The 23,876-nt window shown below is 43.7% G+C and overlaps 1 protein-coding gene across 2 annotated transcripts in view; it reads right to left on the bottom strand.

The window, feature by feature from the left end:
- LOC140476620 (zinc finger FYVE domain-containing protein 1-like) overlaps window positions 1–23,876 on the bottom strand; it is a 93,613-nt gene that overhangs the window by 65,852 nt on the left and 3,885 nt on the right. For both annotated transcript variants that reach the window (XM_072569502.1, XM_072569503.1), the window contains exon 2: window positions 10,070–10,574. In XM_072569502.1, the coding sequence (XP_072425603.1) occupies window positions 10,070–10,574 (505 nt within the window). The remainder of the gene's footprint in view (window positions 1–10,069; window positions 10,575–23,876) is intronic.

Below are 23,876 nucleotides of genomic sequence, written 5' to 3' on the forward strand. Positions count from 1 at the left end.
CAGCAAACATTGGCAACGATAGTTTGTCCTTTCATGAGTAACAGTTGAGGTCCCAGCACCAATTCCTACAGCACTCATTACATATCGCAATATATTACCCCTACACCGTGAAATTTTATTTTCCACAAAAACATTTGAAAGGGCACCTTATAAAATGTCTTTTAGAAATCCAAGTTCAGTACATTCACCAGTTTATCGAAGCATGTGTTATCTCATCAAAGAACTCCCAACAGATTGGTTAAACATGATTTTGTGAAACCACGCCTTAGGCGACTGACTGTGTGGAGTTTGCACATTCTCCCAGTGTCTGCGTGGGTTTCCTCCGGGTGCTCTGGTTTCCTCCCACAGTCCGAAGATGTGCAGGTCAGGTGAATTAGCCATGCTAAATTCCCCGTAATGTTAGGTAAGGGGTAAATGTAGGGGTATGGGTGGGTTGCGCTTCGGCGGGTCGGTGTGGACTTGTTGGGCCGAAGGGCCTGTTTCCACACTGTAAGCAATCTAATCTAATCTCATCACGTTGACTCTGTGATTTTCTTGAACTTATTCATATACATTTTAATAATAGCTTCTTTAATTATTATTTAATAATACTTTCTATCATTCTCCTTACAATAGATGTTGAACTAAATACTTCCGCATTTGTGTCCCTCCCCTTTTGGCTAAAAGAGTTGTACTCACTATTCTCCATGCATCTACCTACCTCGAATCAAGGTCATTTTTGAATATTAAACTATTGCACCAACCATCTCACTAACAATTTCTTTTTATTTGCTCCTGTGATGTCAGAGTCACTGGTGTAGTCAGCATTTATTGCCCATCCCTAATTACCCAGAGGACGGTTAAGAGATAACCACGTTGTTGTAGGTCTGGAGTCACATACAGACCAAGAATGGCAGATTTCCTTGCCTTGAGGACACTAGTAAACCAGATGGGGTTTTTATGACAATCAAAAGCGATTACATGGTTGCCACTGGGCTACTACTTTCTTTTTACAAATTCTAAAGTTTCACTGAATTCAAATTACACTGGCTTAAGAAACCTAAGCAGTTATGTCAAACCCTATAGATTTGGTTGGAAAGAGAGATTTACCTGGTTTATGAGTAACTGTGAAGTGATAGTGTTGAGGACTAGATAGGAATTCATTTTGCCTTGTACTTTGAAACTTTTCGGCTATGTTTTATGTAGTTTGCTTGGTTTGTTTTGTTTTATTTTCATTTATTTTGTGTAACAAGCTCCTGCTTTATTGCTGAAAACAACCTGCAGCCTTGCATGTTTATGTCTCAGTGAAAGATCACCACTTCAAATTAAAACAAATTATCTCTCCAGCCAGATTTCATTCTGGGATCGGATTGGTCCCTTAGTTACATTAGCTGAAATCATAACATGTGGACGTTGACGTGGAAGTATTTCACTGCACTGTCTTTGAGTAAAAATCTACCACTCAGTACCACATATGCACATAAACCACGTTAACTGTTCGAAAGGCAGTTCAATTAGGGACTGAGTGATAAATGCTAGCATTTAGCAATGCACATTTCAAGAAGAAATAAAAACACATTGACTGTTGGTGGACACTGGTGCAAACTACCTCTCAAAGTACAAAAGCTATTCATCTACCACCACTGATCTCTGTTATCAAGTTAACTCAGAATCCATACCTTCTCAATTCCACAATCTTCGAGCTACACCACAAGCTGCCAATGTGGCAGTTTGCCATATATTTTCTGAAATTCCAGACAAGCATCATCTTGTCTTTCATCACCTTCTCTGCTACCTCAAAGAATTCAATCAGATTGGTCAGACACCATAAAATCTCCAAGAAATATATTCTGCCTTTCAAATTAAAGTTTGTTTTTAATCTGATGTGAGCATCACTGGCAAGGCTAGTTGTTTTTGAGATAGTCGAAACCACTATAGTCACATTTTCACAGAAAATATTCAGGGTATCTAAGAAAGAGCTGAGTTTCTGACCATAACTAAATTCCCTTGTATTTCAAAAAAAGCTTAGACATTCAATGTAAACTTAGGTTGTCATATCAGCCCAGACTTCCACTGTTGCCAAATCCTGATAAAATTGAAAAGAAAAAAAAAAGTTAAGTTTTGAGTTTTGTGAAACAAGAGGTTCAGCTGAGCATGAGTCAGATAAGAAATATAGTTAACAATGGGGTGGAGGCAAAGGTAATGGGTTAACAAGATGGAAAAGCAGCCATTAAACAAGATGAGGTGGCATTCAGTATGTAATTTAACAAGGTGAAAAGTATTCATTATGTGAAGCCAGTTAACAAGGTTAAGAATATTCATTGTGTAACAGTAGATGGCTTAATCTTTACCACTGACACTTGCTGATTGTAACGGTCAATTAATATGTATGTTGTTTTATCTTGATGCTTCTCCCTGTAAAATCACTATATAGTTCATTAAGAAACTGCCGTTCGAGAGAGAAGACCGAGAATTCATGTCTTTGTGCACGTGGGTAATCGTTCTCTCGCTCTCCAGGGCCCAGAATAAAGATAAAGGAGGTAAAACTACCCTGTGTCTCTGAGCTTTTTGTTTCGGCTAATAAGGGGATACAGGATGACACAAAACTTTAAACAAAGCAAAATGACTTTTGGATCAGATCACTGCATCACCTGTTTGCATGATCAAAAGTGTCAATTTTTAGGGTCTTTGAAGGTTTGACTTTTACTGTGTTGTGAATACACAGGTAGGGAGGCTGATTTGATTCAGTTGTCTAGCTCCAGAACCCAAAACAAAGTTGAAAATCTCAGATACTAATTAAGGGTACACAGGCATGAGATTCCACAGTATTAAATAAATAAAACTTGACCATTGTAAGAGACCTTATATTTTTCCTTTAAGGACTGTAAGTTCAAGAAAGAAACTCACCATCACCTTCTCAAAGGTAACTCGCAATGGGGAATAAATGTTGGCCAGGAAACAACACCAAAATCCAAGAAATAAATAAACATATTTTTAGGGATATATCCTAAAAATCAAAAGTTGGAGAGACTGCTTTATAGTTTTACAAGTATCAGGAGGGATTCTTCCTGATAGTGTAGTCAAAAGCATCCAAAAGTAGGGGATATTTCTCTTTTTTTCTCTCTGTACAAGTCGGGGGGGAATAAACTATCGACTCAAAAGAATAAATTCTAAAACAAGACCTCTATCCACATGATCAGCTATTGAATTAAAGTTGATCATAATCTTGCAGAAGTCATGTCATTATTGCTAAAATCTTGACAGCTAAGAGAAATAACTCTCCACCTTATAGTCTGGACTTTTTGATCAATTGAAATAATTTTCCCTGTCATTAATTTTTCACCCATAGCTTTATGATCTGCCAAATATCGGGAGATGATGTTGTGGTGGTACTGTCACTGAATCAGCAATCCAGAGACCAAGGATCTGAGGATGAAATTTGACTTTAATTAAATACAGCTGGAATCAAAAGCTGTCTAATGTTGACTATGTAACAACTGACAATGGTCATAAAAATGCATCTGGCTCACTAATGTCCTTTAAGGAAAATCTGCCATTCTCGCTTACATGACTCCAGACTGTGAGGCACCACATATTTTTCCTTTGCGAATTGAGAACTCGAATGGAAGTCAGACGCCACTAAATAATTGAACTATGACAGTTTTGCAAATTTCAAGTGAAAAGTCAAGTGCAGCACATTTTGAACTGTGCAAGACAATGTTACCTTTTGAAGTATTGAGGAGGATACTCGGAAACAGAGTGGGTTTAGTTGAGAAAAAACTGCCCGACGATTGCCTTCCAATTGGCTGAGCTGCTGTTTGCTAAAAAGCTGCAAGTGAGGATACATCATTGAATTGAAAGTATCTCTCACTTCTCTCTCTATATGCATATACTCCAAAGTGAGTGAAAAGAACAAAAAAAACTGAGAAGAAATAATTCTAACATCAAAACAGCCAGGTTCTGAAGGGTTATGCCTGAAAAGTTGACTTCACCACTTCCTGATGCTTCCTGTGTTCTTCCAGCCTCCTGCTAGTGCACCAGATGAGCAACTGAAGTGAAGAAAATGATCCCATCATAGATAACAGCATGTCATCAGTGTTAAAAATCAAAAGAAACTGTGTGAGAACAAAGGTAACCCAACCTAGCGACCTAGATTTTTCATCTTCAGAATTGTGTTTCTCATAGAACATAGAACAATACAGCACAGAACAGGCCCTTCGGCCCACGATGTTGTGCCGAACTTCTAACCTAGTTCTTTTCCACCCATGTGTGTCAAATAGTCTCCTAGTCATGATAGTGTGTACACCTATTTGGGGATTTTAAAGAGTTGTAGTTTAAATCACATAATAGATTAGTAATTCTCTTTTGTTACAACAAATATAATCATGTTTTTGTAAACATGATATCAGGTATAAATCAGTTTTGTCCTGAATAGCAGTTAGAGTGGAAAATTGGTCAGTTTAGTGGACTAATTGTGATTTTATACATTTTGTGATGGCTCATGGGGCTCATGGAACAGTGGGGACATTTAGTGGCTCACTCTTCCCAGTAAGGCAAACGTAATTGTATAAGACTTTGGTGCAGCCGCATCTGGAATATTGTGTGCAGTTTTGGTCGCCATACTATAGGAAGGATGTGGAGGCACTGGAACGGGTGCAGAGGAAGTTTACCAGGATGTTGCCTGGTATGGTAGGAAGATCCTATGAGGAAAGGCTGAGGCACTTGGGGTTGTTTACATTGGAGAAAAGAAGGTTTAGGGGTGATTTGATAGAGGTGTACAAGATGATTAGGAGGTTAGATAGGGTTGACAGTGAGAACCTTTTTCCACGTATGGAGTCAGCTATTACAAGGGGGCATAGCTTTAAATTAAGGGGGGGTAGATATAGGACGGATGTTAGGGGTAGGTTCTTCACTCAGCGAGTCGTAAGTTCATGGAATGCCCTGCCAGTAGCAGTAGTGGACTCTCCCTCTTTATGGGTATTTAAGCGGGCATTGGATAGGTATATGGAGGATAGTGGGTTAGTGTAGGTTAGGTGGGCTTTGATCGGCGCAACATCGAGGGCCGAAGGGCCTGTACTGCGCTGTATTCTTCTATGTTCTATGTAACTAACTCAGCAAATAGCAAACCACTCAGTTGTGTCTAAATGCTACCAAGTTTGAGAAAATAAAAGAAACCAGATGTCCAAAGATGTACAGGTGAGGTAGATTGGCCATGCTAAGTTGCCCATGGTGTCCAGGGATCAGCAGCTAGGTAGATTAGGTAGGTTAACTGGGAAGTACAGGGCAACAGGAATAAGGTGGAGATGGTGGTTTTGGATGGTCTTCAGAGGGGTGGTGTGGACTTGATGGGCAGAATGGATTGTAGGAAACTGTACACTGTAGGGCTTTTATGATTCTAGATTAGAGTGGTGCTGGAAAAGCACAGCCAGGTCAGGCAGCGGGCAAAAGCCCTTCTTCAGGAATTTTCCTGCTCCTCGGATGCTGTGCTTTTCCAGCACCACTCTAATCTAGACTCTGATTTCCAGCATCTGCAGTCTTCACTTTTGCCCGCATTTATGATTCTAGATGTACCACACAAAATTGACTAAGGCTCTTTAAATGATAATGGCGAACAGCCTGGCTGACACTGCAAAGTTCTCCAAAGTAAATGAGCATTTGGGTAAAAATTAGGAGAGCTGTCTCACAAAAAGAGTCAAGCAACAACCTGACATTATCTCAGAGATATGCTTCCATGCCACTAAGCCCCAAATGCCACTACTACCATTGGGCAAAAGTGAGGCCTGCAGATGCTGGAGATTAGAGTTGAGAGTGTGGCGCTGGAAAAGCACAAGTCAGGCAGCATTCGGGGAGCCCTTCCTGAAGGGCTTTTGCTGGAACGTCAATTTTCCTGCTCCTCGGATGCTGCCTGACCTGCTGTGCTTTTCCAGCACCACACTCTCGCCACTAACACCACTGCCCACTGTCAGGGCAGACTCAGCAGAGTGGTATACAGTCAGGAGGGAGCTCTCAACATTAACTTCAGATCCAGATAAGTCATGATATCAGGTCAAAATTAGGAACAAATTCTCCTGCTGATTATCACCTACTAAGGCTTGGGTTTGCTTCACCCACTTGGGTCCTGTCTTCATTCCAGCTTTGGCGCAAAAATGAACAAAGGTAAAGGGGATGGGAGGCTGCCTGTGCTTGACATTGGCCAGGGAAGGTGGCTTCATGCAGTGGAAAATGTTTAAGGCTGGAGAAAATAGCTTGGGGAGCTACTCCGAATTAGGTACATCTGAGAGTGGGCTGAAGGAAGCCCACAAACAGTATCTATTTGAAGCAACTGCTAAAATGGAGGTAAGAGAAAGTGGTTTGATGAAGTTAGTCATTGATTACTGCAAGCTTCAATTTTTAATCAGATGTCTAGAAGCATTCTCAGGAGTTCTTCAGAACTCTGTCTCAAGAGCTACTAAGACACTCACTGTGTCAGAGGTTTTGAACATTCTGAATCTAGATTTTTAAAAGTGAAGTACTGGAGTCCCTTGTAAAGGAGACAGTTTTAGTGAGATTTAATGACTACCAATGTTAAAAATATCTACAGGATCTGTCTTAAAGGTCTGACCACTTAAAGTGCCCCATGTGGTAAGTCAGCCCACAGTTGGTCTATTAATTCAAATTTCTGTCAGAGTTAATCCTGGATGTTAGAATCTAAGCTGTATCTTGTAGACTAATTCACAAATGCAAGCATCCCTGGATCAGCTAAGAACAAGAGAACAAAGAGAACAAGAGAACAGGAACAGGCCCTCCAAGCCTGCGTCAACACATTTTGCTCCTCCATACTAAAACTGCCTTCATTTACAGGATACGTATCACTCTATTCCCTTCCTATTCGCGTATTCATAGAGGTGCCTGTTTCCACCAGGTACAACAGCAGCCTAAACACCAATGCATTTGGGCATTGGATAACTTTTGGACCTGCACACCTGGATCCCCCTGCATATCAATACTCCTAAGAGTACAGGGAGAACATGCTAACTCCACACAGACAATCGCCCGAGGCTGGAATTGAACCAGAGTCCCTAATGCTGAGAGGCAGCTGTGCTAACCATTGATCCACTATGAACAATTAGTCACCAATACTGCCCTTTCCTCAACCAAGTCTCAGTAATAGTAATAACATCATACTCCCAGGTACTAATCCAAGCCCTAAGTTCATCTGCCTTTCCTACTACACTTCTTGCATTAAAACAAATGCACCTCAGACCACCAGTCCCTTTGTATTCATCATCTGCTCCCTCCCTACACTTCCCCTTAGTCACACTGACTTCATTACCTAGTTCCTTACAGGCTTTAGTTACTACCACCTGACTGTCCACTAACCTCAATTGCTCCCCTTCCCCCTGCCACATTAGTTTAAACACTCCCCAACAGCATTAGCTAAAGCACTCCCTAAGATATCAGTCCAGCCCAAGTGTAATGTGTAATAGTGCCCCCTCGCCCAGAACTGGTCCCAATGTCCCAAAAATCTGAATCCCTTCCTCCTACACCACTTCTCAAACTATGCATTCATCATGCCCCTTCTTTCATTTCCACTCTGACTAGCACATGGCACTGGTAGCAATCTTGAGATTACTACCTCTGAGGTACTACTTTTTATCTTGGTTCCTAACTTCCTAATTTCTGCTTGTAGGGCCTCAGCCCATTTATTACCGATATCATTGGTGGCTATATGCACCGCAACAGTTCACCTCCCTGCCCCTTCAGAATGTCCTGCAGCCGACCTGAGACATCCCTGACCCGTGCACCTGGGAAGCAACATACTATTCGGGAATCTTGTTTTCGACCACAGAACTGTCTATCTACTCCCCTTACAATTGAATCCCCCATGACTATAGCCCTTCCACTCTTTTTCCCGCCCTTCTGTACAGCAGAGCCAGCCACGGTACCAATGAACCTGACTACTGCTGCCTTCCCCTGGTGAGCCATCTCCCCCAACAGTATCCAAAACGGTATACCTGTTCTAAACGGAGGTGACCGCACCGGACACCTGCACTGCCTTCCTGCTCTTTCTCTGCCTTTTGGTCACCCATTCCCTTTCTCCCTCAGAAATCCTAATCTGCAGTGTGACCAATTTGCTAAACGTGCTATCCATGACCCCCCTCAGCATCGTGTATGCTCCAAAGTGAGTCCATCCGCAGCTCCAGAGCCGTCATGCGGTCTAACAAGAGCTGTAGGTGGACACACTTCCTGCATGTGAGGGAGTTGAGGCATCATTCACATCCCTGACTTCCCACATTGAGCAAGAGGAGCATTACACGGGTCTGAGATCTGCAGCCATTTTTACTCTTAAGCTTAACTTAAACCAACTATAATATCAAATAACAGATAAATGAAAAAAAAGTAAACCACATGACAAAAAAAAACAGAAAAGCGTTACCTTATCAATACACCACAGTCTTTCTTTTGGTCAAAGGAGGGGGTGCTGGTGGGAGATACCAGACCTGTAGTGTCTCAGGTTCAGCCGCTGTTCAAATATATCAATTCACCTACCTTCTCAGAGTGCAATTTGACCACTCCCACTCAGCTCCTCACTCTCCCCACTCCCACTTAGCTGTGCTGCCGAAATAAAAGGGAAACCTACCTTCTCGCAGCAGTCCCCTTGTCCTCGCTCTCATTGGTCCTGCTGCTGCTGCTCCAAAATGTTTTGGATATTGCTCCTGAGAACCTTTTCAAGTAAGTTCCTTACTACCAACGTGGGGCTCACAGACTTGTAATTTCCTGGATTATCTCTGCTACCCTTCTTAAACAATGGGACTATACTGGCTATTCTCCAGTCCTCTGGGACCTCACCTGTGGCCAACGAGATACAAAGATGCCAACTAGTGCTCCAACAATTTGTTCTCTTGCCTCCCACAATATTCTGGAAAGGATCCCAACAGCACTCCGGGACTTATCTACCTTAGTAAGCCCCAAATAAATATACCTAACTGCCCAAGAGAAGGTGATCGTGAGCTACTTTCTTGAACTGCTGCGGTCCATGAGTCGTAGATACAAACCCAGGGAGTTTTAGTATTTTGACCAAGCAATAGTGAAGTAATCACAATACATTTCCAGATCAGGACAGAATGTGGTTTAGAGGAAAATTTGCTAGTCTTGTGTTCTCATGTATCTACAGCTTGTGTCCTTTTTAGAAAGTGCTGTCAGAATAGCATTACTGAGCTAGTGCAGTACATTTTTTATACGGTATACATTGTTGCCACTGTGCAGCACTGGTGGAAGAAGTGAATATTCAAAGTGGATATGGTACAAATCCAACCAACAGCTTTGATTCCTGTCATTGCCTTGATTAAAGGTCATGAGGACAGACAGGAAAATAGAATTTGTATTACTGTCTGATCAACCATGAGCTGAATTATTTGCAGGGGTAGGCTCGAGGAGTTGAACAACCTAACTTATCCACTGGAAAGCCCTCAAGCCAGCCAGAACCCTGGTTGCTTCTCGTCAGGAATCATAGAAGGAAATGTAGGTTTGGCGCTACTAACTTAAAATGATTAGCATAAAATAGCACTTTCACTTTGTCCTGGGATCATTTAAACAATCCACTCAAATCTGAAGCAATTAATTTCTACATTAAGACAACACACACAAATGTGCAAAATAATGCAGGACCATACTTTTGATCATAATTGAAAGTTCTGAAGTTGGTGCTGTTTTTAAACAATTCATTCATACTTGACATCATACTAACACTGTCCAGTGATCACATTACTTAATCCTGTGGTGGGCAAAACATCTTTTGGTTTGACAGAAACATCCTGTGATGGTAAACAACACTCATGCTGTTACCACATAGTAGACGCTTCACTTGTTATTCAAACTTTAGAGAATCCTCCCCATTCTATCCCATGTCATCCAAAGTACATTAGTCACTTTTCAAGACCAAAAGTAACAGCCTTAGCACCATTCATGAGTGCATGCAATATAGTCAGAAAAGGCAAACTTGGATGTACTTGTTCAAACATCTATTAACTTCATTTCTGAATGAAACAAAAATCAAGATCTGGTTGTATAATATTCTAATTGAACAACAGAAGATTATTGTACAGCTTACCAGATCCCAATAATTTAGTATGCACTGTCTCATGGAAGATTATGACTGATGGTCCCAGAGTAGATAATGGAACATCCAATCCACATCTTGCAGTGGTAGCTTTCAACTCCTTTGTAAAATGTTTAAGGTAGGCTTCAGATGCGTCACTGAGAAACTTAAAGAGGTCATTGTGTAATCTGTCTGCACGAGTTCTGTAAATAATTATATCAGATATTGCAAGTACTTTGAGGAGCAATCTTGTTCTTTGACCAAGGTTGACTGTTGCTCCCAGTAAGCCTTCAGTGTCAATGACAACAATATGATGAACATGATCATAAGCTGCCCACACACCAACTGTGCAGGATTCCTGAGCAGGGGAGGTCTTGAAAACTTCATGCCCGTAGAAAAAGGTATGATTAAGGGTATGAGATTTGCCATCACCTGTGTTGCCAAAGATTGAAACTACCTTGAGGTTTTCATCTGCTTTGCAGCCGAGTTTCTGAATGAATTCCTCTTCATCTGCCACCTAATAAATACAGTTGGCAAACTGAGATTACTTCTGCAAATTCAACTAAAATGACAGGATTTCATACTTGCATGTTAAAGCAACACAAAAAAAATGCATTTCAGACTTGAACATTACTGGAACAAAACTTAAGCATATATTTTTGAAAAATAAATGTATCTCCTAAACATTTTCCTGAGCTGCACAGCATTGACAAACATGATACCAATCATCCACTAATGCTAAGAACAGGCTGTCATACAACTCTATTTAACACTGCGTAGCCATGGCAGGCAAGTTGAAAGATTTGCAGGTTAGGTAGATTGGCCATGCTAAGCTGATCCATAACATCCAGTGATATGCAGGCTAGGTGGGTTAGCCATGGTAAATGCGGTGTTAAGGGAATAGGGTAGGGGGTGGGATGCTCTTCAGAGGGTTGGTGCAGACTTGATGAGCCAAGTGGCCTCTATCTGCACTGTGAAGATTCTATGATTCTTAAAGTCCCCTGGCCCTTATGGACTGAATCCTAGGACCTGAAAGAGGTAGCAACAGAGAAAATGGATGCATTGCTTTTCATTTTCCAAAAATCCTTGGATTCTGAAAATGCATCAGAGGATGGGAAATCTGCCAATGTGACGCCTCATTCAAGAAAGGGAGGGAGGCAGAGAGTGGGGAATTATAGGCTGATTAACCTAACATGTATTGATGGAAAGGTTTGGACTCAAATTTTTCAAGAAAGTCTCCACCAAATTGGATTGATAATATCTGTAGGTGTTGTGTATTTGGATATTCAACATTCAGCAAGGTACCTCACAAAAGGTTAAGTGATAAGGGAAAGTCCTAGTGTTTTCAAGATAGTACATTGGGATGGATTGAGTATGGGCGGAAATGGTGAGTCGGGTTAAGGGAATCTTTTTCACACTGGCACTGAAACTAGTGGAGTTCCACTGGGATCTTCTCTGAACCCTTTCAAGTTTCACAACATCTTTCCGAGGAGGCCAGAATTGCACGCAATATTCCAACAGTGGCCAAGCCAATTCCATGTACAGCCACAATATGAGCTCCCAACTCCTGTACTCAATACTCTGACCAATAAAGGTAAGCATACCAAACGCCGCCTTCACTATCCTATTTTCCTGCGACTCCACTTTCAAGGAGCATGAACCTGCACTCCAAGGTCTCTTTGTTCAGCAACACTCCCATGGACCTTACCATTAAGTGTATAAGTCCTGCTAAGATTTGCTTTCCCAAAATGCAGCACCTCGCATTTATCTGAATTAAACTCCATCTGCCACTTCTCAGACCATTGGCCCATCTGATCAAAACCCTGTTGTACTCTGAGGTAATCTTCTTCACTGTCCACTACACCTCCAATTTTGGTGTCATCTGCAAACTTACTTACTTACTAACTATACCTCTTATGCTCAGATCCAAATCATTTATGTAAGTGACCCACTGGTGGCACTGCACTGGTCACAGGCCTCAAGTCTGAAAAACAACCCTCCACCACCACTCTCCGTCTTCTACCTTTGAGACAGTTTTGTATCCAAATGGCTAGTCCTCCCTGTATTCCATGAGATCTAACCTTGCAAATCAGTCTCCCATGGGGAACCTTGTTGAATGCTTTACTAAAGTCCATATAGGTCACATCTGCCCTCATCAATCCTCTACTTTACTTCTTCAAAAACCTCAATCAAGTTTGAGACATGATTTCCCACGCACAAAGCCATTTTGATTATCCCTAATTAGTCCTTGCCTTTCCAAATAAATGTACATCCTGTCCCTCAGGATTCCCTCCAACAACTTGCCTACCACCGAGGTCAGGCTCACTGGTCTATAGTTCCCTGGCTTGTCCTTACCACCTTTCTTAAACAGTGGCACCACATTAGCCAACGTCCAGTCTTCTGGCATCTCACCTGTGACTATCAATGATGCAAATATCTCAGCAAAAGGCCCAACAATCACCTCCCTAACTTCCCACAGACTTCTAGGGTACACCTGATCAGGTCCTGGGGATTTATCCACCTTCATGCATTTCAAGACATCCAGCACTTTTTCCTCTATAATATGGACATTTTTCAAGGTGTCACCATCTATTTCCCTACATTCTATATCTTCCATATCCTTTTCCACAGTAAATACTGATGTGAAATACCTTTTTAGCATCTCCCCATTTTCTGCGGCTCCACACAAAGGCCGCCTTGCTGATCTTTGAGGGGCCCAATTCTCTCCCTAGTTACCCTTTTGTCCTTAATATATTTGTAAAAACACTTTGGATTCTCCTTAATTCTATTTGCCAAAGCTATCTCATGTCTCCTTTTTCCCTCTTCATTTCCCTCTTAAGTATGCTCCTACTTCTTTTATACTCTAAGGAATCACACAATCTATCCTGTCTATATCTGACATATGCTTCTTTCTTTTCCTTAACTAAACCCTCAATTTCTCTAGTCATCCAGCATTCACTTCCACCTACCAGCCTTTCCTTTCACCCTAACTGGAATATACTGTCTCTGGACTCTCGTTATCTCATTTCTGAAGGCTTCCCATTTTCCAGCCGTCCCTTTACCTGCGAACATCCGCCCCCAATCAACTTTTGAAAGTTCTTGCCTAACACTGTCAAAATTGGCCTTTCTCCAATTTAGAACTTCAACTTTTAGATCTGGTCTATCCTTTTCCATCACTATTTTAAATCCAGTAGAATTATGATCGCTGGCTCCAAAGTGCTCCCCCACTGAGGTGACACCTCAGTCACCTGCCCTGCCTCATTTCCCAACAGTAAGTCATGTTTTGCACCTTCTCAAGTAGATACTTCCACATACCGGATGAGAAAATTTTTCTTGTACACACTTAACAAATTCCTTAACACTATGGCAGTCCCAGTCTATGTTTGGAAAGTTAAAATCCTCTACCATAACCATCCTATTATTCTTACAGACAGCTAAGATCTCCTTACAAGTTTGTTTCTCAATTTCCCACTGACTATTAGGGGGTCTATAATACAATCCCAATAAGGTGATCATCCAAATAAGTGGGCAAAAAGTTGGCAAATGATATGCGTTGTGGGAAAATGTGAGAAAATGTAAAGTTCTTAATTTGGAAGAGAGAAAAGATTTTTCAAATGGAGGAAAAACTGCAGAAAGCTGCTTTAGAGACTTGGGGGTCTTTGTGCACAAAACAGGGACAGCTAGCATAAAAGTTCAGCTGATGGAAAGCTAATGGAATGCTGGCCCTTCCTGCTTCCAAGTGCAAAATGCTGGTGAGACCACATCTGGAGATCTGTTAAAACCAATGACAACTGCAGATGCTTTAAATCAGAAACAAAAACAGAAGATCTGGAAATGTTTTGCAGGTATGGCAGCGTTTTTGAAAAGAAATCAAAGTTAACATTTCAGGTCCACCTGCTGAGTTTTTCCAGTAACCTCTGTTTTTTTCTTCTAGAGAACTGTTATCATTTATGGTCCCCTTATTTATGAAAAGATAATATTTTGTTGGAGATAGTTCAGTGAAGATTTACACAGATTATCCCAGTTAGAGAGGGATTGTCTTATGAGCAAATATTAAAAGGTTGGAACTACAATCATTCGAATTCCTCTGCATTCTGGGTGATCATTCTGGTCTGTATCATCACTATTAATGTCTCTATAGTCAGAAAAACTTCTCATTCACGTAAAAAAAGTCAGAGAAGCCATATCCACTGCACAAGCTTGTTCCTTCTCTTATCTTCTTTCACTGCAAGTGGGCAAGATCAACATTTGTTGCTCAATCCTAACGCTCCAACAAGGAGTGAGGCCACATTGGACTTAGTACTGGGTAATGAACCCCTCCAGTTGACAGATTTGGAGGTCGGTGAGCACTTTGGTGACAGTGACCACAATTAAGTTATGTTTACTTTAGCAAATGGAACAGGATAGGTATATACTGCAGTGCAAGAGTCATTGCTGGGGGAAAGGCAATTATGATGTGATTAGGCAAGATTTAGGATGAATACAATGGGGAAGGAAACTGCAGGGTGTGTGCACAACTGAAACGTGGAGCTTATTTCAAGGACCCAGCTACTGTGTGTCCTTGATCAGCATGTACCTGTCATTCAGGGACGTAGTCGAGCAAGGGAACCGTGGTTTACGAAAGAAGTTGAATCTCTTGTCAAGAGGAAGGAGGAGGCTTATATTAGGATGAGATGTGAAGGGTCAGTTAGGGTGTTTGAGAGTTACAAGTTAGCCAGGAAGGACCTAAAGAGGGAACTAAGAAGATCCAGGAGGGGATATGAGAAGGATACAATCAAGGAAAACTCTAAAGCCTTCAATAGGTATATCAGGAATAAAAAGAATGATGAGAGAAAGATTAGGGCCAATCACGGAAAGTCGTGGGAAGTTGTGCATGGAGTCCGAAGAGATAGAAGAAGTGCTAAATGAATATTTTTTGTCAGTATTCACACTGCAAAAGGACAATGTTGTCGAGAAGAATACAGAGAATACTCCCATTTTGAGTGGGAGCAGCGGCCGAGGAAAAGCGAACCCGGGAGACTACAGCTAAGGTAAGACAGTTTGTTTCAAAATTACTTACCTGTAGCGGGCAGCGGTGTTTTTTTTCCTCTCTCTTCACAAAAAGAGCGGGAGCAGCAGAGGAAGTGACGGCAAACAGAGGGGCAGCCGGGAAGGAGAACTGTGAGTATAAATACTCACCCTTTAATCACCAACGGTCATTTGAGCGGGAGCAGCGGCCGAGGAAAAGCGAACCCGGGAGACTACAGCTAAGGTAAGACAGTTTGTTTCAAAATTACTTACCTGTAGCGGGCAGCGGAAGTGAGGTTGGAGCGCATAGCTGGGCAGGAAGGTAAGTGATTAGTATTTGAGTGGGTGTGTTCTAGACCCCAGGTCCTACTTTCGTAGGGCCTCCCTCCCACCTTCCTCCTCTAACCTAACTTTAAAGTCCACAGGTAAGTGACTCAGTGTTCTTGTTTTTGGAGACAAAGTGTACAGTCATGGCAGCGCAGGCGGTGGAATGTTCCTCCTGCAGGATGTTTGAGGTAGGGGTGACCACCGATACTCCTGCCGACTTCGTCTGCAGGAAATGCAATCAGATCCTGATCCTCACCGAACGAGTTAGGGAACTGGAACTGGAGCTGGATGAACTGAGGATTATTCGAGAGGCTGAGAGGGTGATTGATAGAAGCTACAGGGACATAGTTACGCCGGAGAACAGAGGTAGCTGGGTAACAGTTAGAGGAGGGAAGGGGAAGAAGCAGGCAGTGCAGGGTTCCCCTGTGGTCGTTCCCCTGGAAACTGTTGGGGGGGACAGCCTTGCAGGTGTAAGCTGCAGTGAAGGGGTCTGTGGCTCTGAGACTCAGAAGGGAAAGGGGGAGAGGAGGAGAGCGCTAGTTATAGGGGACTCTCTAGTTAGAGGGACGGACAAGCGGTTCTGTGGACATGGGCGAGACTCTCGGATGGTTTGTTGCCTCCCGGGTGCTAGGGTCCGAGACGTCTCGGACCGTGTCTTCAGAATCCTTAAGGGGGAGGGTGTGCAGCCAGAAGTCGTGGTACACATTGGCACCAACGACATAGGTAGGAAGAGGGGTGGGGAGGTCATTCAAGAGCTCAAGGAGTTAGGCTGGAAGCTAAAAGCTAGGACAGACAGAGTCGTCATCTCTGGGTTCTTGCCGGTGCCACGTGACAGTGAGGCAAAGAATAGGGAGAGAGTGCAGTTGAACACGTGGCTACAAGGATGGTGTAGGAGGGAGGGCTTCAGATATTTGGACAATTGGATGCATTCTGGGGAAGGTGGGACCTGTATAAACAGGACGGGTTGCACCTGAACCAGAAGGGCACCAATATCCTGGGGGGTAGGTTTGCTAGCACTCTTCGGGGGGGGTTTAAACTAATTTGGCAGGGGGATGGGATCCGGACTTGTAGTCCAGCAAGTAAGCTAGCTGTGTGTCAGGATGCCCAAGACTGTAGGGAGGCTGTGGAGAAGGTAGCACTGACAGGGACTACTTGTGGACACAGAGATGGGCTCAAGTGCATATACTTCAACGCAAGGAGTATCAGAAATAAGGTGGGTGAAGAAATAAGGTGGGTGAACTTAAGGCGTGGATCGGTACCTGGGACTACGATGTTGTGGCCATCACGGAAACATGGATAGATGAGGGACAGGAATGGCTGTTGGAGGTTCCTGGTTACAGATGTTTCAGTAAGATTAGGGAGGGTGGTAAAAAAGGAGGGGGGGTGGCATTGCTAATTAGAAATGGTATAACGGCTGCAGAAAGGAAGTTTGAGGGGGATCTGCCTCTGGAGGTAGTATGGGCTGAAGTCAGAAATAGGAAAGGTGCAGTCACCTTGTTGGGTGTTTATTATAGGCCCCCCAATAGCAGCAGAGATGTGGAGAAACAGATTGGGAAACAGATTTTGGAAAGGTGCAGAAGCCACAGGGTCGTAGTCATGGGTGACTTCAACTTCCCAAATATTGATTGGAAGCTCTTTAGATCAAGTAGATTGGATGGGGCGGTGTTTGTGCAGTGTGTCCAGGAAGCTTTTCTAACGCAGTATGTAGAGTGTCCAACCAGAGGGGAGGCCATATTGGATTTGGTACTCGGTAATGAACCGGGACAAGTGGTGGGCTTGTTAGTGGGTGAACATTTTGGTGATGGTGACCACAATTCTGTGACTTTCACCTTGGTTATGGAGAGAGATAGGTGCGCACAACAAGGTAGATTTTACAATTGGGGGAAGGGAAATTACGATGCTGTAAGACAGGATTTGAGGAGCATATGTTGGGAGCATAGGCTGTCAGGGAAGGATGTGGTGGAAATGTGGAACTTTTTCAAGGAGCAGATACGATGTGTCCTTGACATGTATGTACCTATCAGGCAGGAAAGAAATGGTCGTGTGAGGGAGCCTTGGTTGACGAGGGAGGTTGAATGTCTAGTAAAGAGGAAGAAGGAGGCTTACATAAGGTTGAGGAAACAGGGTTCAGACAGAGCAGTGGAGGGATACAGGATAGCTAGAAGGGACCTGAAGAAAGGGATTAGGAGAGCTAAGAGAGGGCATGAAAAATCCTTGGCGGATAGGATCAAGGATAACCCCAAGGCATTTTATGCGTATGTGAGAAACCTGAGAATGACGAGAACGAGGGTAGGTCCGATCAAGGACAATAGTGGGAGACTGTGTATTGAGTCGGAAGAGATAGGAGAGGTCTTGAACAAGTACTTCTCTTCAGTATTTACGAACAAGAGGGACCGTATTGTTGAAGAGGAGAGTGTGAAACGGACTGTTAAGCTAGAAGAGATACCTGTTAGGAAGGAAGATGTGTTGGACATTTTGAACAACTTGAGGATAGACAAGTCCCCCGGGCCTGACGGGATATATCCTAGGATTATGTGGGAAGCAAGAGAGGAAATTGCAGTACCGTTGGCAATGATCTTCTCGTCTTCACTGGCAACGGGGGTGGTACCAGGGGACTGGAGAGTAGCGAATGTTGTGCCCCTGTTCAAAAAAGGGAATAGGGATAACCCCGGGAATTACAGGCCAGTTAGTCTTACTTCTGTGGTAGGCAAAGTAATGGAAAGGGTACTGAGGGATAGGATTTACGAGTATCTGGAAAGACACTGCTTGATTAGGGACAGCCAGCACGGATTTGTGAAGGGTAGGTCTTGCCTTACAAGTCTTATTGAATTCTTCGAGGAGGTGACCAAGCATGTGGATGAGGGTAGAGCAGTGGATGTAGTGTACATGGATTTTAGTAAGGCATTTGATAAGGTTCCCCATGGTAGGCTTATGCGGAAAGTCAGGAGGCATGGGATAGAGGGAAATTTGGCCAATTGGATAGAAAACTGGCTAACCGGTCGAAGGCAGAGAGTGGTGGTAGATGGTAAATATTCAGCCTGGAGCCCAGTTACAAGTGGAGTTCCGCAGGGATCAGTTCTGGGTCCTCTGCTGTTTGTAATTTTTATTAATGACTTAGATGAGGGAGTCGAAGGGTGGGTCAGTAAATTTGCAGATGATACGAAGATAGGTGGAGTTGTGGACAGTGAGGAGGGCTGTTGTCGGCTGCAGAGGGACTTAGATATGATGCAGAGCTGGGCTGAGGAGTGGCAGATGGAGTTCAACCCTGCCAAGTGTGAGGTTGTCCATTTTGGAAGAACAAATAAGAATGCGGAATACAGGGTTAATGGTAGGGTTCTTGGTCAGGTGGAGGAACAGAGGGATCTTGGGGTCTATGTACATAGATCTTTGAAGGTTGCCACTCAGGTGGATAGAGTTTGTAAGAAGGCCTATGGAGTATTATCGTTCATTAGCAGAGGGATTGAATTCAAGAGTCGTGAAGTGATGTTGCAGCTGTACAGGACTTTGGTTAGGCCACAGTTGGAGTACTGTGTGCAGTTCTGGTCGCCTCACTTTAGGAAAGATGTGGAAGCTTTGGAGAGGGTGCAGAGAAGATTTACCAGGATGTTGCCTGGAATGGAGAGTAGGTCGTACGAGGATAGGTTGAGAGTTCTCGGCCTTTTCTCGTTGGAACGGCGAAGGATGAGGGGTGACTTGATAGAGGTTTATAAGATGATCAGAGGAATAGATAGAGTAGACAGTCAGAAACTTTTTCCCCGGGTACAACAGAGTGTTACAAGGGGACATAAATTTAAGGTGAACGGTGGAAGGTATAGGGGAGATGTCAGGGGTGGGTTCTTTACCCAGAGAGTAGTGGGGGCATGGAATGCGCTGCCCGTGGGAGTGGTAGAGTCAGAATCATTGGCGACCTTTAAGCGGCATTTGGATAGGTACATGGATGGGTGCTTAATCTAGGTTAGAAGTTCGGCACAACATCGTGGGCCGAAGGGCCTGTTCTGTGCTGTATTGTTCTATGTTACTAGACTAGACAGGATTGAGGGTCACAAGGAGGAGGTGTTATCTATTTTCACACTTTCCAGAATTGCTAAGTCATCTGGGCTGGATGGGATTTATGCAAGGATTCTTTGGGAAGCCAGGGAGGAGACTGCAGAGCCTTTGGCTTTGATCATCGTCATTGTCTACAGGAATAGTGGGAGAAAACTGAAGGATCCCTTGTTGTCCCCTTGTTCAAGAAGAGGAGTAGAGACAACTCTGGTAGTTATAGACAACTCTGGTAGTTTTTGCTTGTGGGTAAAATGTTGGAAAAGGCCATAAGAGATCACCTAGAAAGGAATAAGTTGATTAGGGATAGTCAACACGGTTTTGTGAAAGGTAGGATGTGCGTCACAAACATTATTGTGTTCTTTGAGATGGTGACTAAGCAGATGGATGAGAGTAAAGCAGTTGATGTGGGATATATAGATTTCATAAAAGTGTTTGATAAGGCTCCCCATGGTAGGCTATTGCAGAAAATACTGAGGCATGGAATTGAGAGTGATTTAGAGGTTTGGAAATTGGCTGGCTGAAAGGTGGTGGTTGTTGGGAAATGTTCAGCCTGGAATTCAGTTACTAGTGGTGTATCACAAAGATCTGTTTTACGCCCACTGCTGTTTGACATTTTTATAAATGACCTGGATGAGAGCATAGAAGAATGAGTTAGTAAATTTGCGGATGATACGAAGATCAGTGGAGTTGTGGACAGTGCCGACGGATGTTGTAGGTTACAGAGGGGCATAGATAAGCTGCAGAGCTGCACTGAGAGGTGGCAAATGGATTTTAAGTTAGAAAAGTGTGAGGTGATTCACTTTGGAATGAGCAACTGGAATAAACAGTACTGGGTTAATGGTAAGAGTCTTGGCAATGTAGATGAGCAGACAGATCTCGGCATCCATCTACACAGATCCCTGAAAATTGCCACCAGGTTGGTAGGGTTGTTAAGAAGGCATATGGTGTGTTAGCTTTTATTGGTAGTGGGATCGAGTTTTGGAGACACAAGGTCATGTTGCAGCTGTTCAAAGCTCTGGTGCGGCCGGACTTGGAGTATTGCATACAGTTCTGGTCACCGCATTATAGGAAGGATGTGGAAGATTTAGGAAGGGTTCAGAGGTGATTTACTAGGATGCTGCCTGGTATAGAAGGAAAGTCTTATGAGGAAAAGCTGAGGGACTTAAGGCTGTTTTTGTGAGAGAGACTAAGGTTGAGACGTGACTTAATTGAGACATAGAAGATAATCAGAGAGTTAGATAGGGTGGAAAGTGACAGCCTTTTTCCTTGGATGGAGATGGCTAGCGTGAGGGGACATAGCTTTAAATTGAGGGGTGATAGATATAGGACAAATGTTAGAGGTAGCTTCTTTAATCCAAGAGTAGTAGGTGTGTGGAACGGCCTGCCTGCAACAGTAGCAGACTCGCCAACTTTAAGAGCATTTAAATGGTCATTCGATAAACATATGGATGAAAATTTAATAGTGTAGGATAGGCTTCAGATTGGTTCCACAGGTCATGCAACATCGAAGGCCAAAGGGCCTGTACTGCCCTGTAATGTTCTATGCTTTATGCCCTCAGTTGGAACTACAGTAGTCCAAAGGCCCACTGTTCTGTTTCCCCCCTCCCCACCACCCCGAGATGAAATCTAAAGCTAATCTTAGATGAATGTACCCCTGATCTTACACAGTCGAAACAATATATAACGCAGTCTACTCCCTTCTGCCCTATGTCTATGTAACGGGGGAAGTTTGCAATGAGGGGTTTCAGTTCCATTACCTAGATAGGTTCAAAGATGTTTTAACCCCCACATAAGTCTGGTAAATTCTCTCGGCACCCTTTCAAAAACTTTGCAATCAATACCTATGTGGGGGATATAACACAGGACACAGTACCCAATTGAGGTCTGCCAAAGTCGCATAAAAGACCAAATTATAAGCTTTTGTCTTAGATTGTTAACTGTGCTACAAATCCACTTTCAGATCTCATTTACTGTGATTATTGTTTCAGGGCACTGTTCATGAATGTTTGACAGCCAGCTACTGCAATGTCCCTATCTCTCCATTTTAATGTTATTTAATGTCCTGAAAGCTTCACTCATCATTTGTCCTGGCCATGTCCATAACACGACATCATTCTCTGATAAACTCTGCCTCGCCCCCAGATTAGAGACAAAAAAACTGCAGATGCCGGAATCTAAAGTAGACAGGCAGGAGGCTGGAAGAAAACAACAAGCCCAGGCAGCATCAGGAGGTGGAGAAGTCGACGTTTCAGGTGTAACCTTTCTTCAGGACTGTTGGTGGGTGTGGGGAGAGTTGCAGATAAAGGTGGTGGAGGGGGCAGGGTGGTGAAGTGGAGAGAGGTGAAGACAGGCAGAGGGTACGACCTGATTGGTCAAGGGAAGGAATGAGTGGTAGAGAGGAGTGAAAGGGAGGAGAGGGGCTGGGAAGGGAGTCAGGAGATGGAGAGGCAGGTTATTTGAAATTGGAGAACTCAATTTTGAGTCCTCTGGGCTGTAGGCTACCCAGAAGGAAGATAAGGTGTTGTTCCTCCAATTTGCAGTTTGGTTTGTTGTGGCAATGGAGGATGCCAAGAATAGTTATGATGGAAAGGGATTGTCCAGGGGAATTAAAATGGGGAGGTCCAGTTGGCCCCTGCAGGCCCAGCTGAGATACTCGGCGATCCGTTCCCTAAGTTTGTGCTTGGTCTCCCCGATGTAGAGAAGACCACATCAGAAGCACGTGATACAGTAAGGAAGAGAGGCAGATGAACCTCTGTCTCACCTGGAAGGACTGTATGGGGCCCGGGATGGAGATGAGGGGGTGGTGTGCCAGCAGGTTTTGCATCTTTTCCGGTTGCAGAAGGTACCTGGGAGTTCGGGCGGTTTGATGGGGTGAGTGGCATAAACCAAGGAATGTTGAAGGGAACAGTCCTTGCAGAAGGCAGAGAGAGGTGGGGAAGGGAAGATGTTCTTGGTGGTAGGGTCTAGTTGGAGTTGCCAGAAGGGTTTAAGAATAATGAGTTGGATGCGGAGACTGGTAGGGTGGTAGGTGAGGACAAGGAGGGGGATGGGTTTAGAACAGTGGAGCGGAGAATGGAGGGCTAACTGGATGACAGAGACAGGAAAAGCACATTGTTCGAAATATCTGGTATGCTTGGGAAATTCTCCTTGTCTGAGCAGATCAAATTGGGAGAATAGGATGGAGTTCTTGCAGGATACTGGGTGGCAGGAGGTGTAGTCCAGGTAGTTATGGGAGTCTGTGGGTTTGTAGCAAAAATCCAGCTGCAGATTGTCACCGGAGATGGAAATGGAGAGGTCAAGAAAGGGGAAAGAGGTGTCTGAGATGGACCAAGTGAAGTTGAGGGCGGGGTGGAAGTTGTGGGTGAATGCTATGAACTGCTCCAGTTCAGCCTGGGTGCAGGACACTGTGCTGATGCAGTCATTGATGTAAGGGCTGAAGAGTTGGAACACAGTGCTGTGTAGGGATGGAAGAGGGACTGTTTGATATGGCCAACAAAAAGGCAGTCGTAGCTGGGGCCCACCTGGGTACCCATGGCAACCCCCTGGATTTGGAGACAATGAAGGGAGTTAAATGAAAAGTTTTAAGGGTGAGGACCAGTTCGGCGAGGCAGAGGAGGGACTGGATGGGTCTGATGGAGGGGAAGAAGTGGAAGGCATGGAGGCCATCCTTGTGGGATATGGACGTGTATAAGGACCGCACGTCCATAGTGAAGATAAAGCGCTGGGGGCCAGGGAACTAAAGAGATAGGATATGGTGTCGGAGAGTTGGAATTTGGCTTCTGCGACATTGAGGTCTGTTCTCCAGACTACCTGTTTTAACCATGAGTTTGATGGTGAACCAGAGGTTGATGCAGAGTGCTGCACATTTGTTGGGGGTGAGGTGGGAGTGGTTGAGGAGAGTGGAGAAATTGAGGCTTCCAACGTCACATTGGCAGTCAGCAATGAAGGGTTCTAGGATGGGTACAAGGTCAGCAGTGGGGTGGGCAAGTGAAGGAGGAAGATTGGAGGTGGAAGAACGGGTCCTCAGAGAGAGGTTGGGACCTTTTGTCCCCCAGATTAGCATGTCAGCCATGAGCCCAATCAAGGCAACAAGAAATGCTGAAAATCACAGAGCTCTGAAGAAGAGTCAACGAGACTCAACATTTTAGCTTGTTCTCCCTCCAAGGATGCTTCCTGACCCGCTGTGATTTCCACTATTCTTTTATTTTCAGTTCAGGTTCTTGCATCTGCAGTAGTTTGCTCTTCTATAAATCAAGATCCACCTGAAACTGCTGAATCATCCACAGTTCCATGACTTTCGCAACACTTTCTATTATCTGAAAACGTGTAAGTCATGCCCACAATCCCTTCATTTAGATCACTGCTAAGTAATAAATAGATAATAACTGATAACATCAATTCCTGCGAGACACTATCAGTGAACAATCCAAACAATCCAAAA

The sequence above is a fragment of the Chiloscyllium punctatum genome, chromosome 4, assembly GCF_047496795.1.
Source record: "Chiloscyllium punctatum isolate Juve2018m chromosome 4, sChiPun1.3, whole genome shotgun sequence".
Taxonomy (NCBI): Eukaryota; Metazoa; Chordata; class Chondrichthyes; order Orectolobiformes; family Hemiscylliidae; genus Chiloscyllium; species Chiloscyllium punctatum.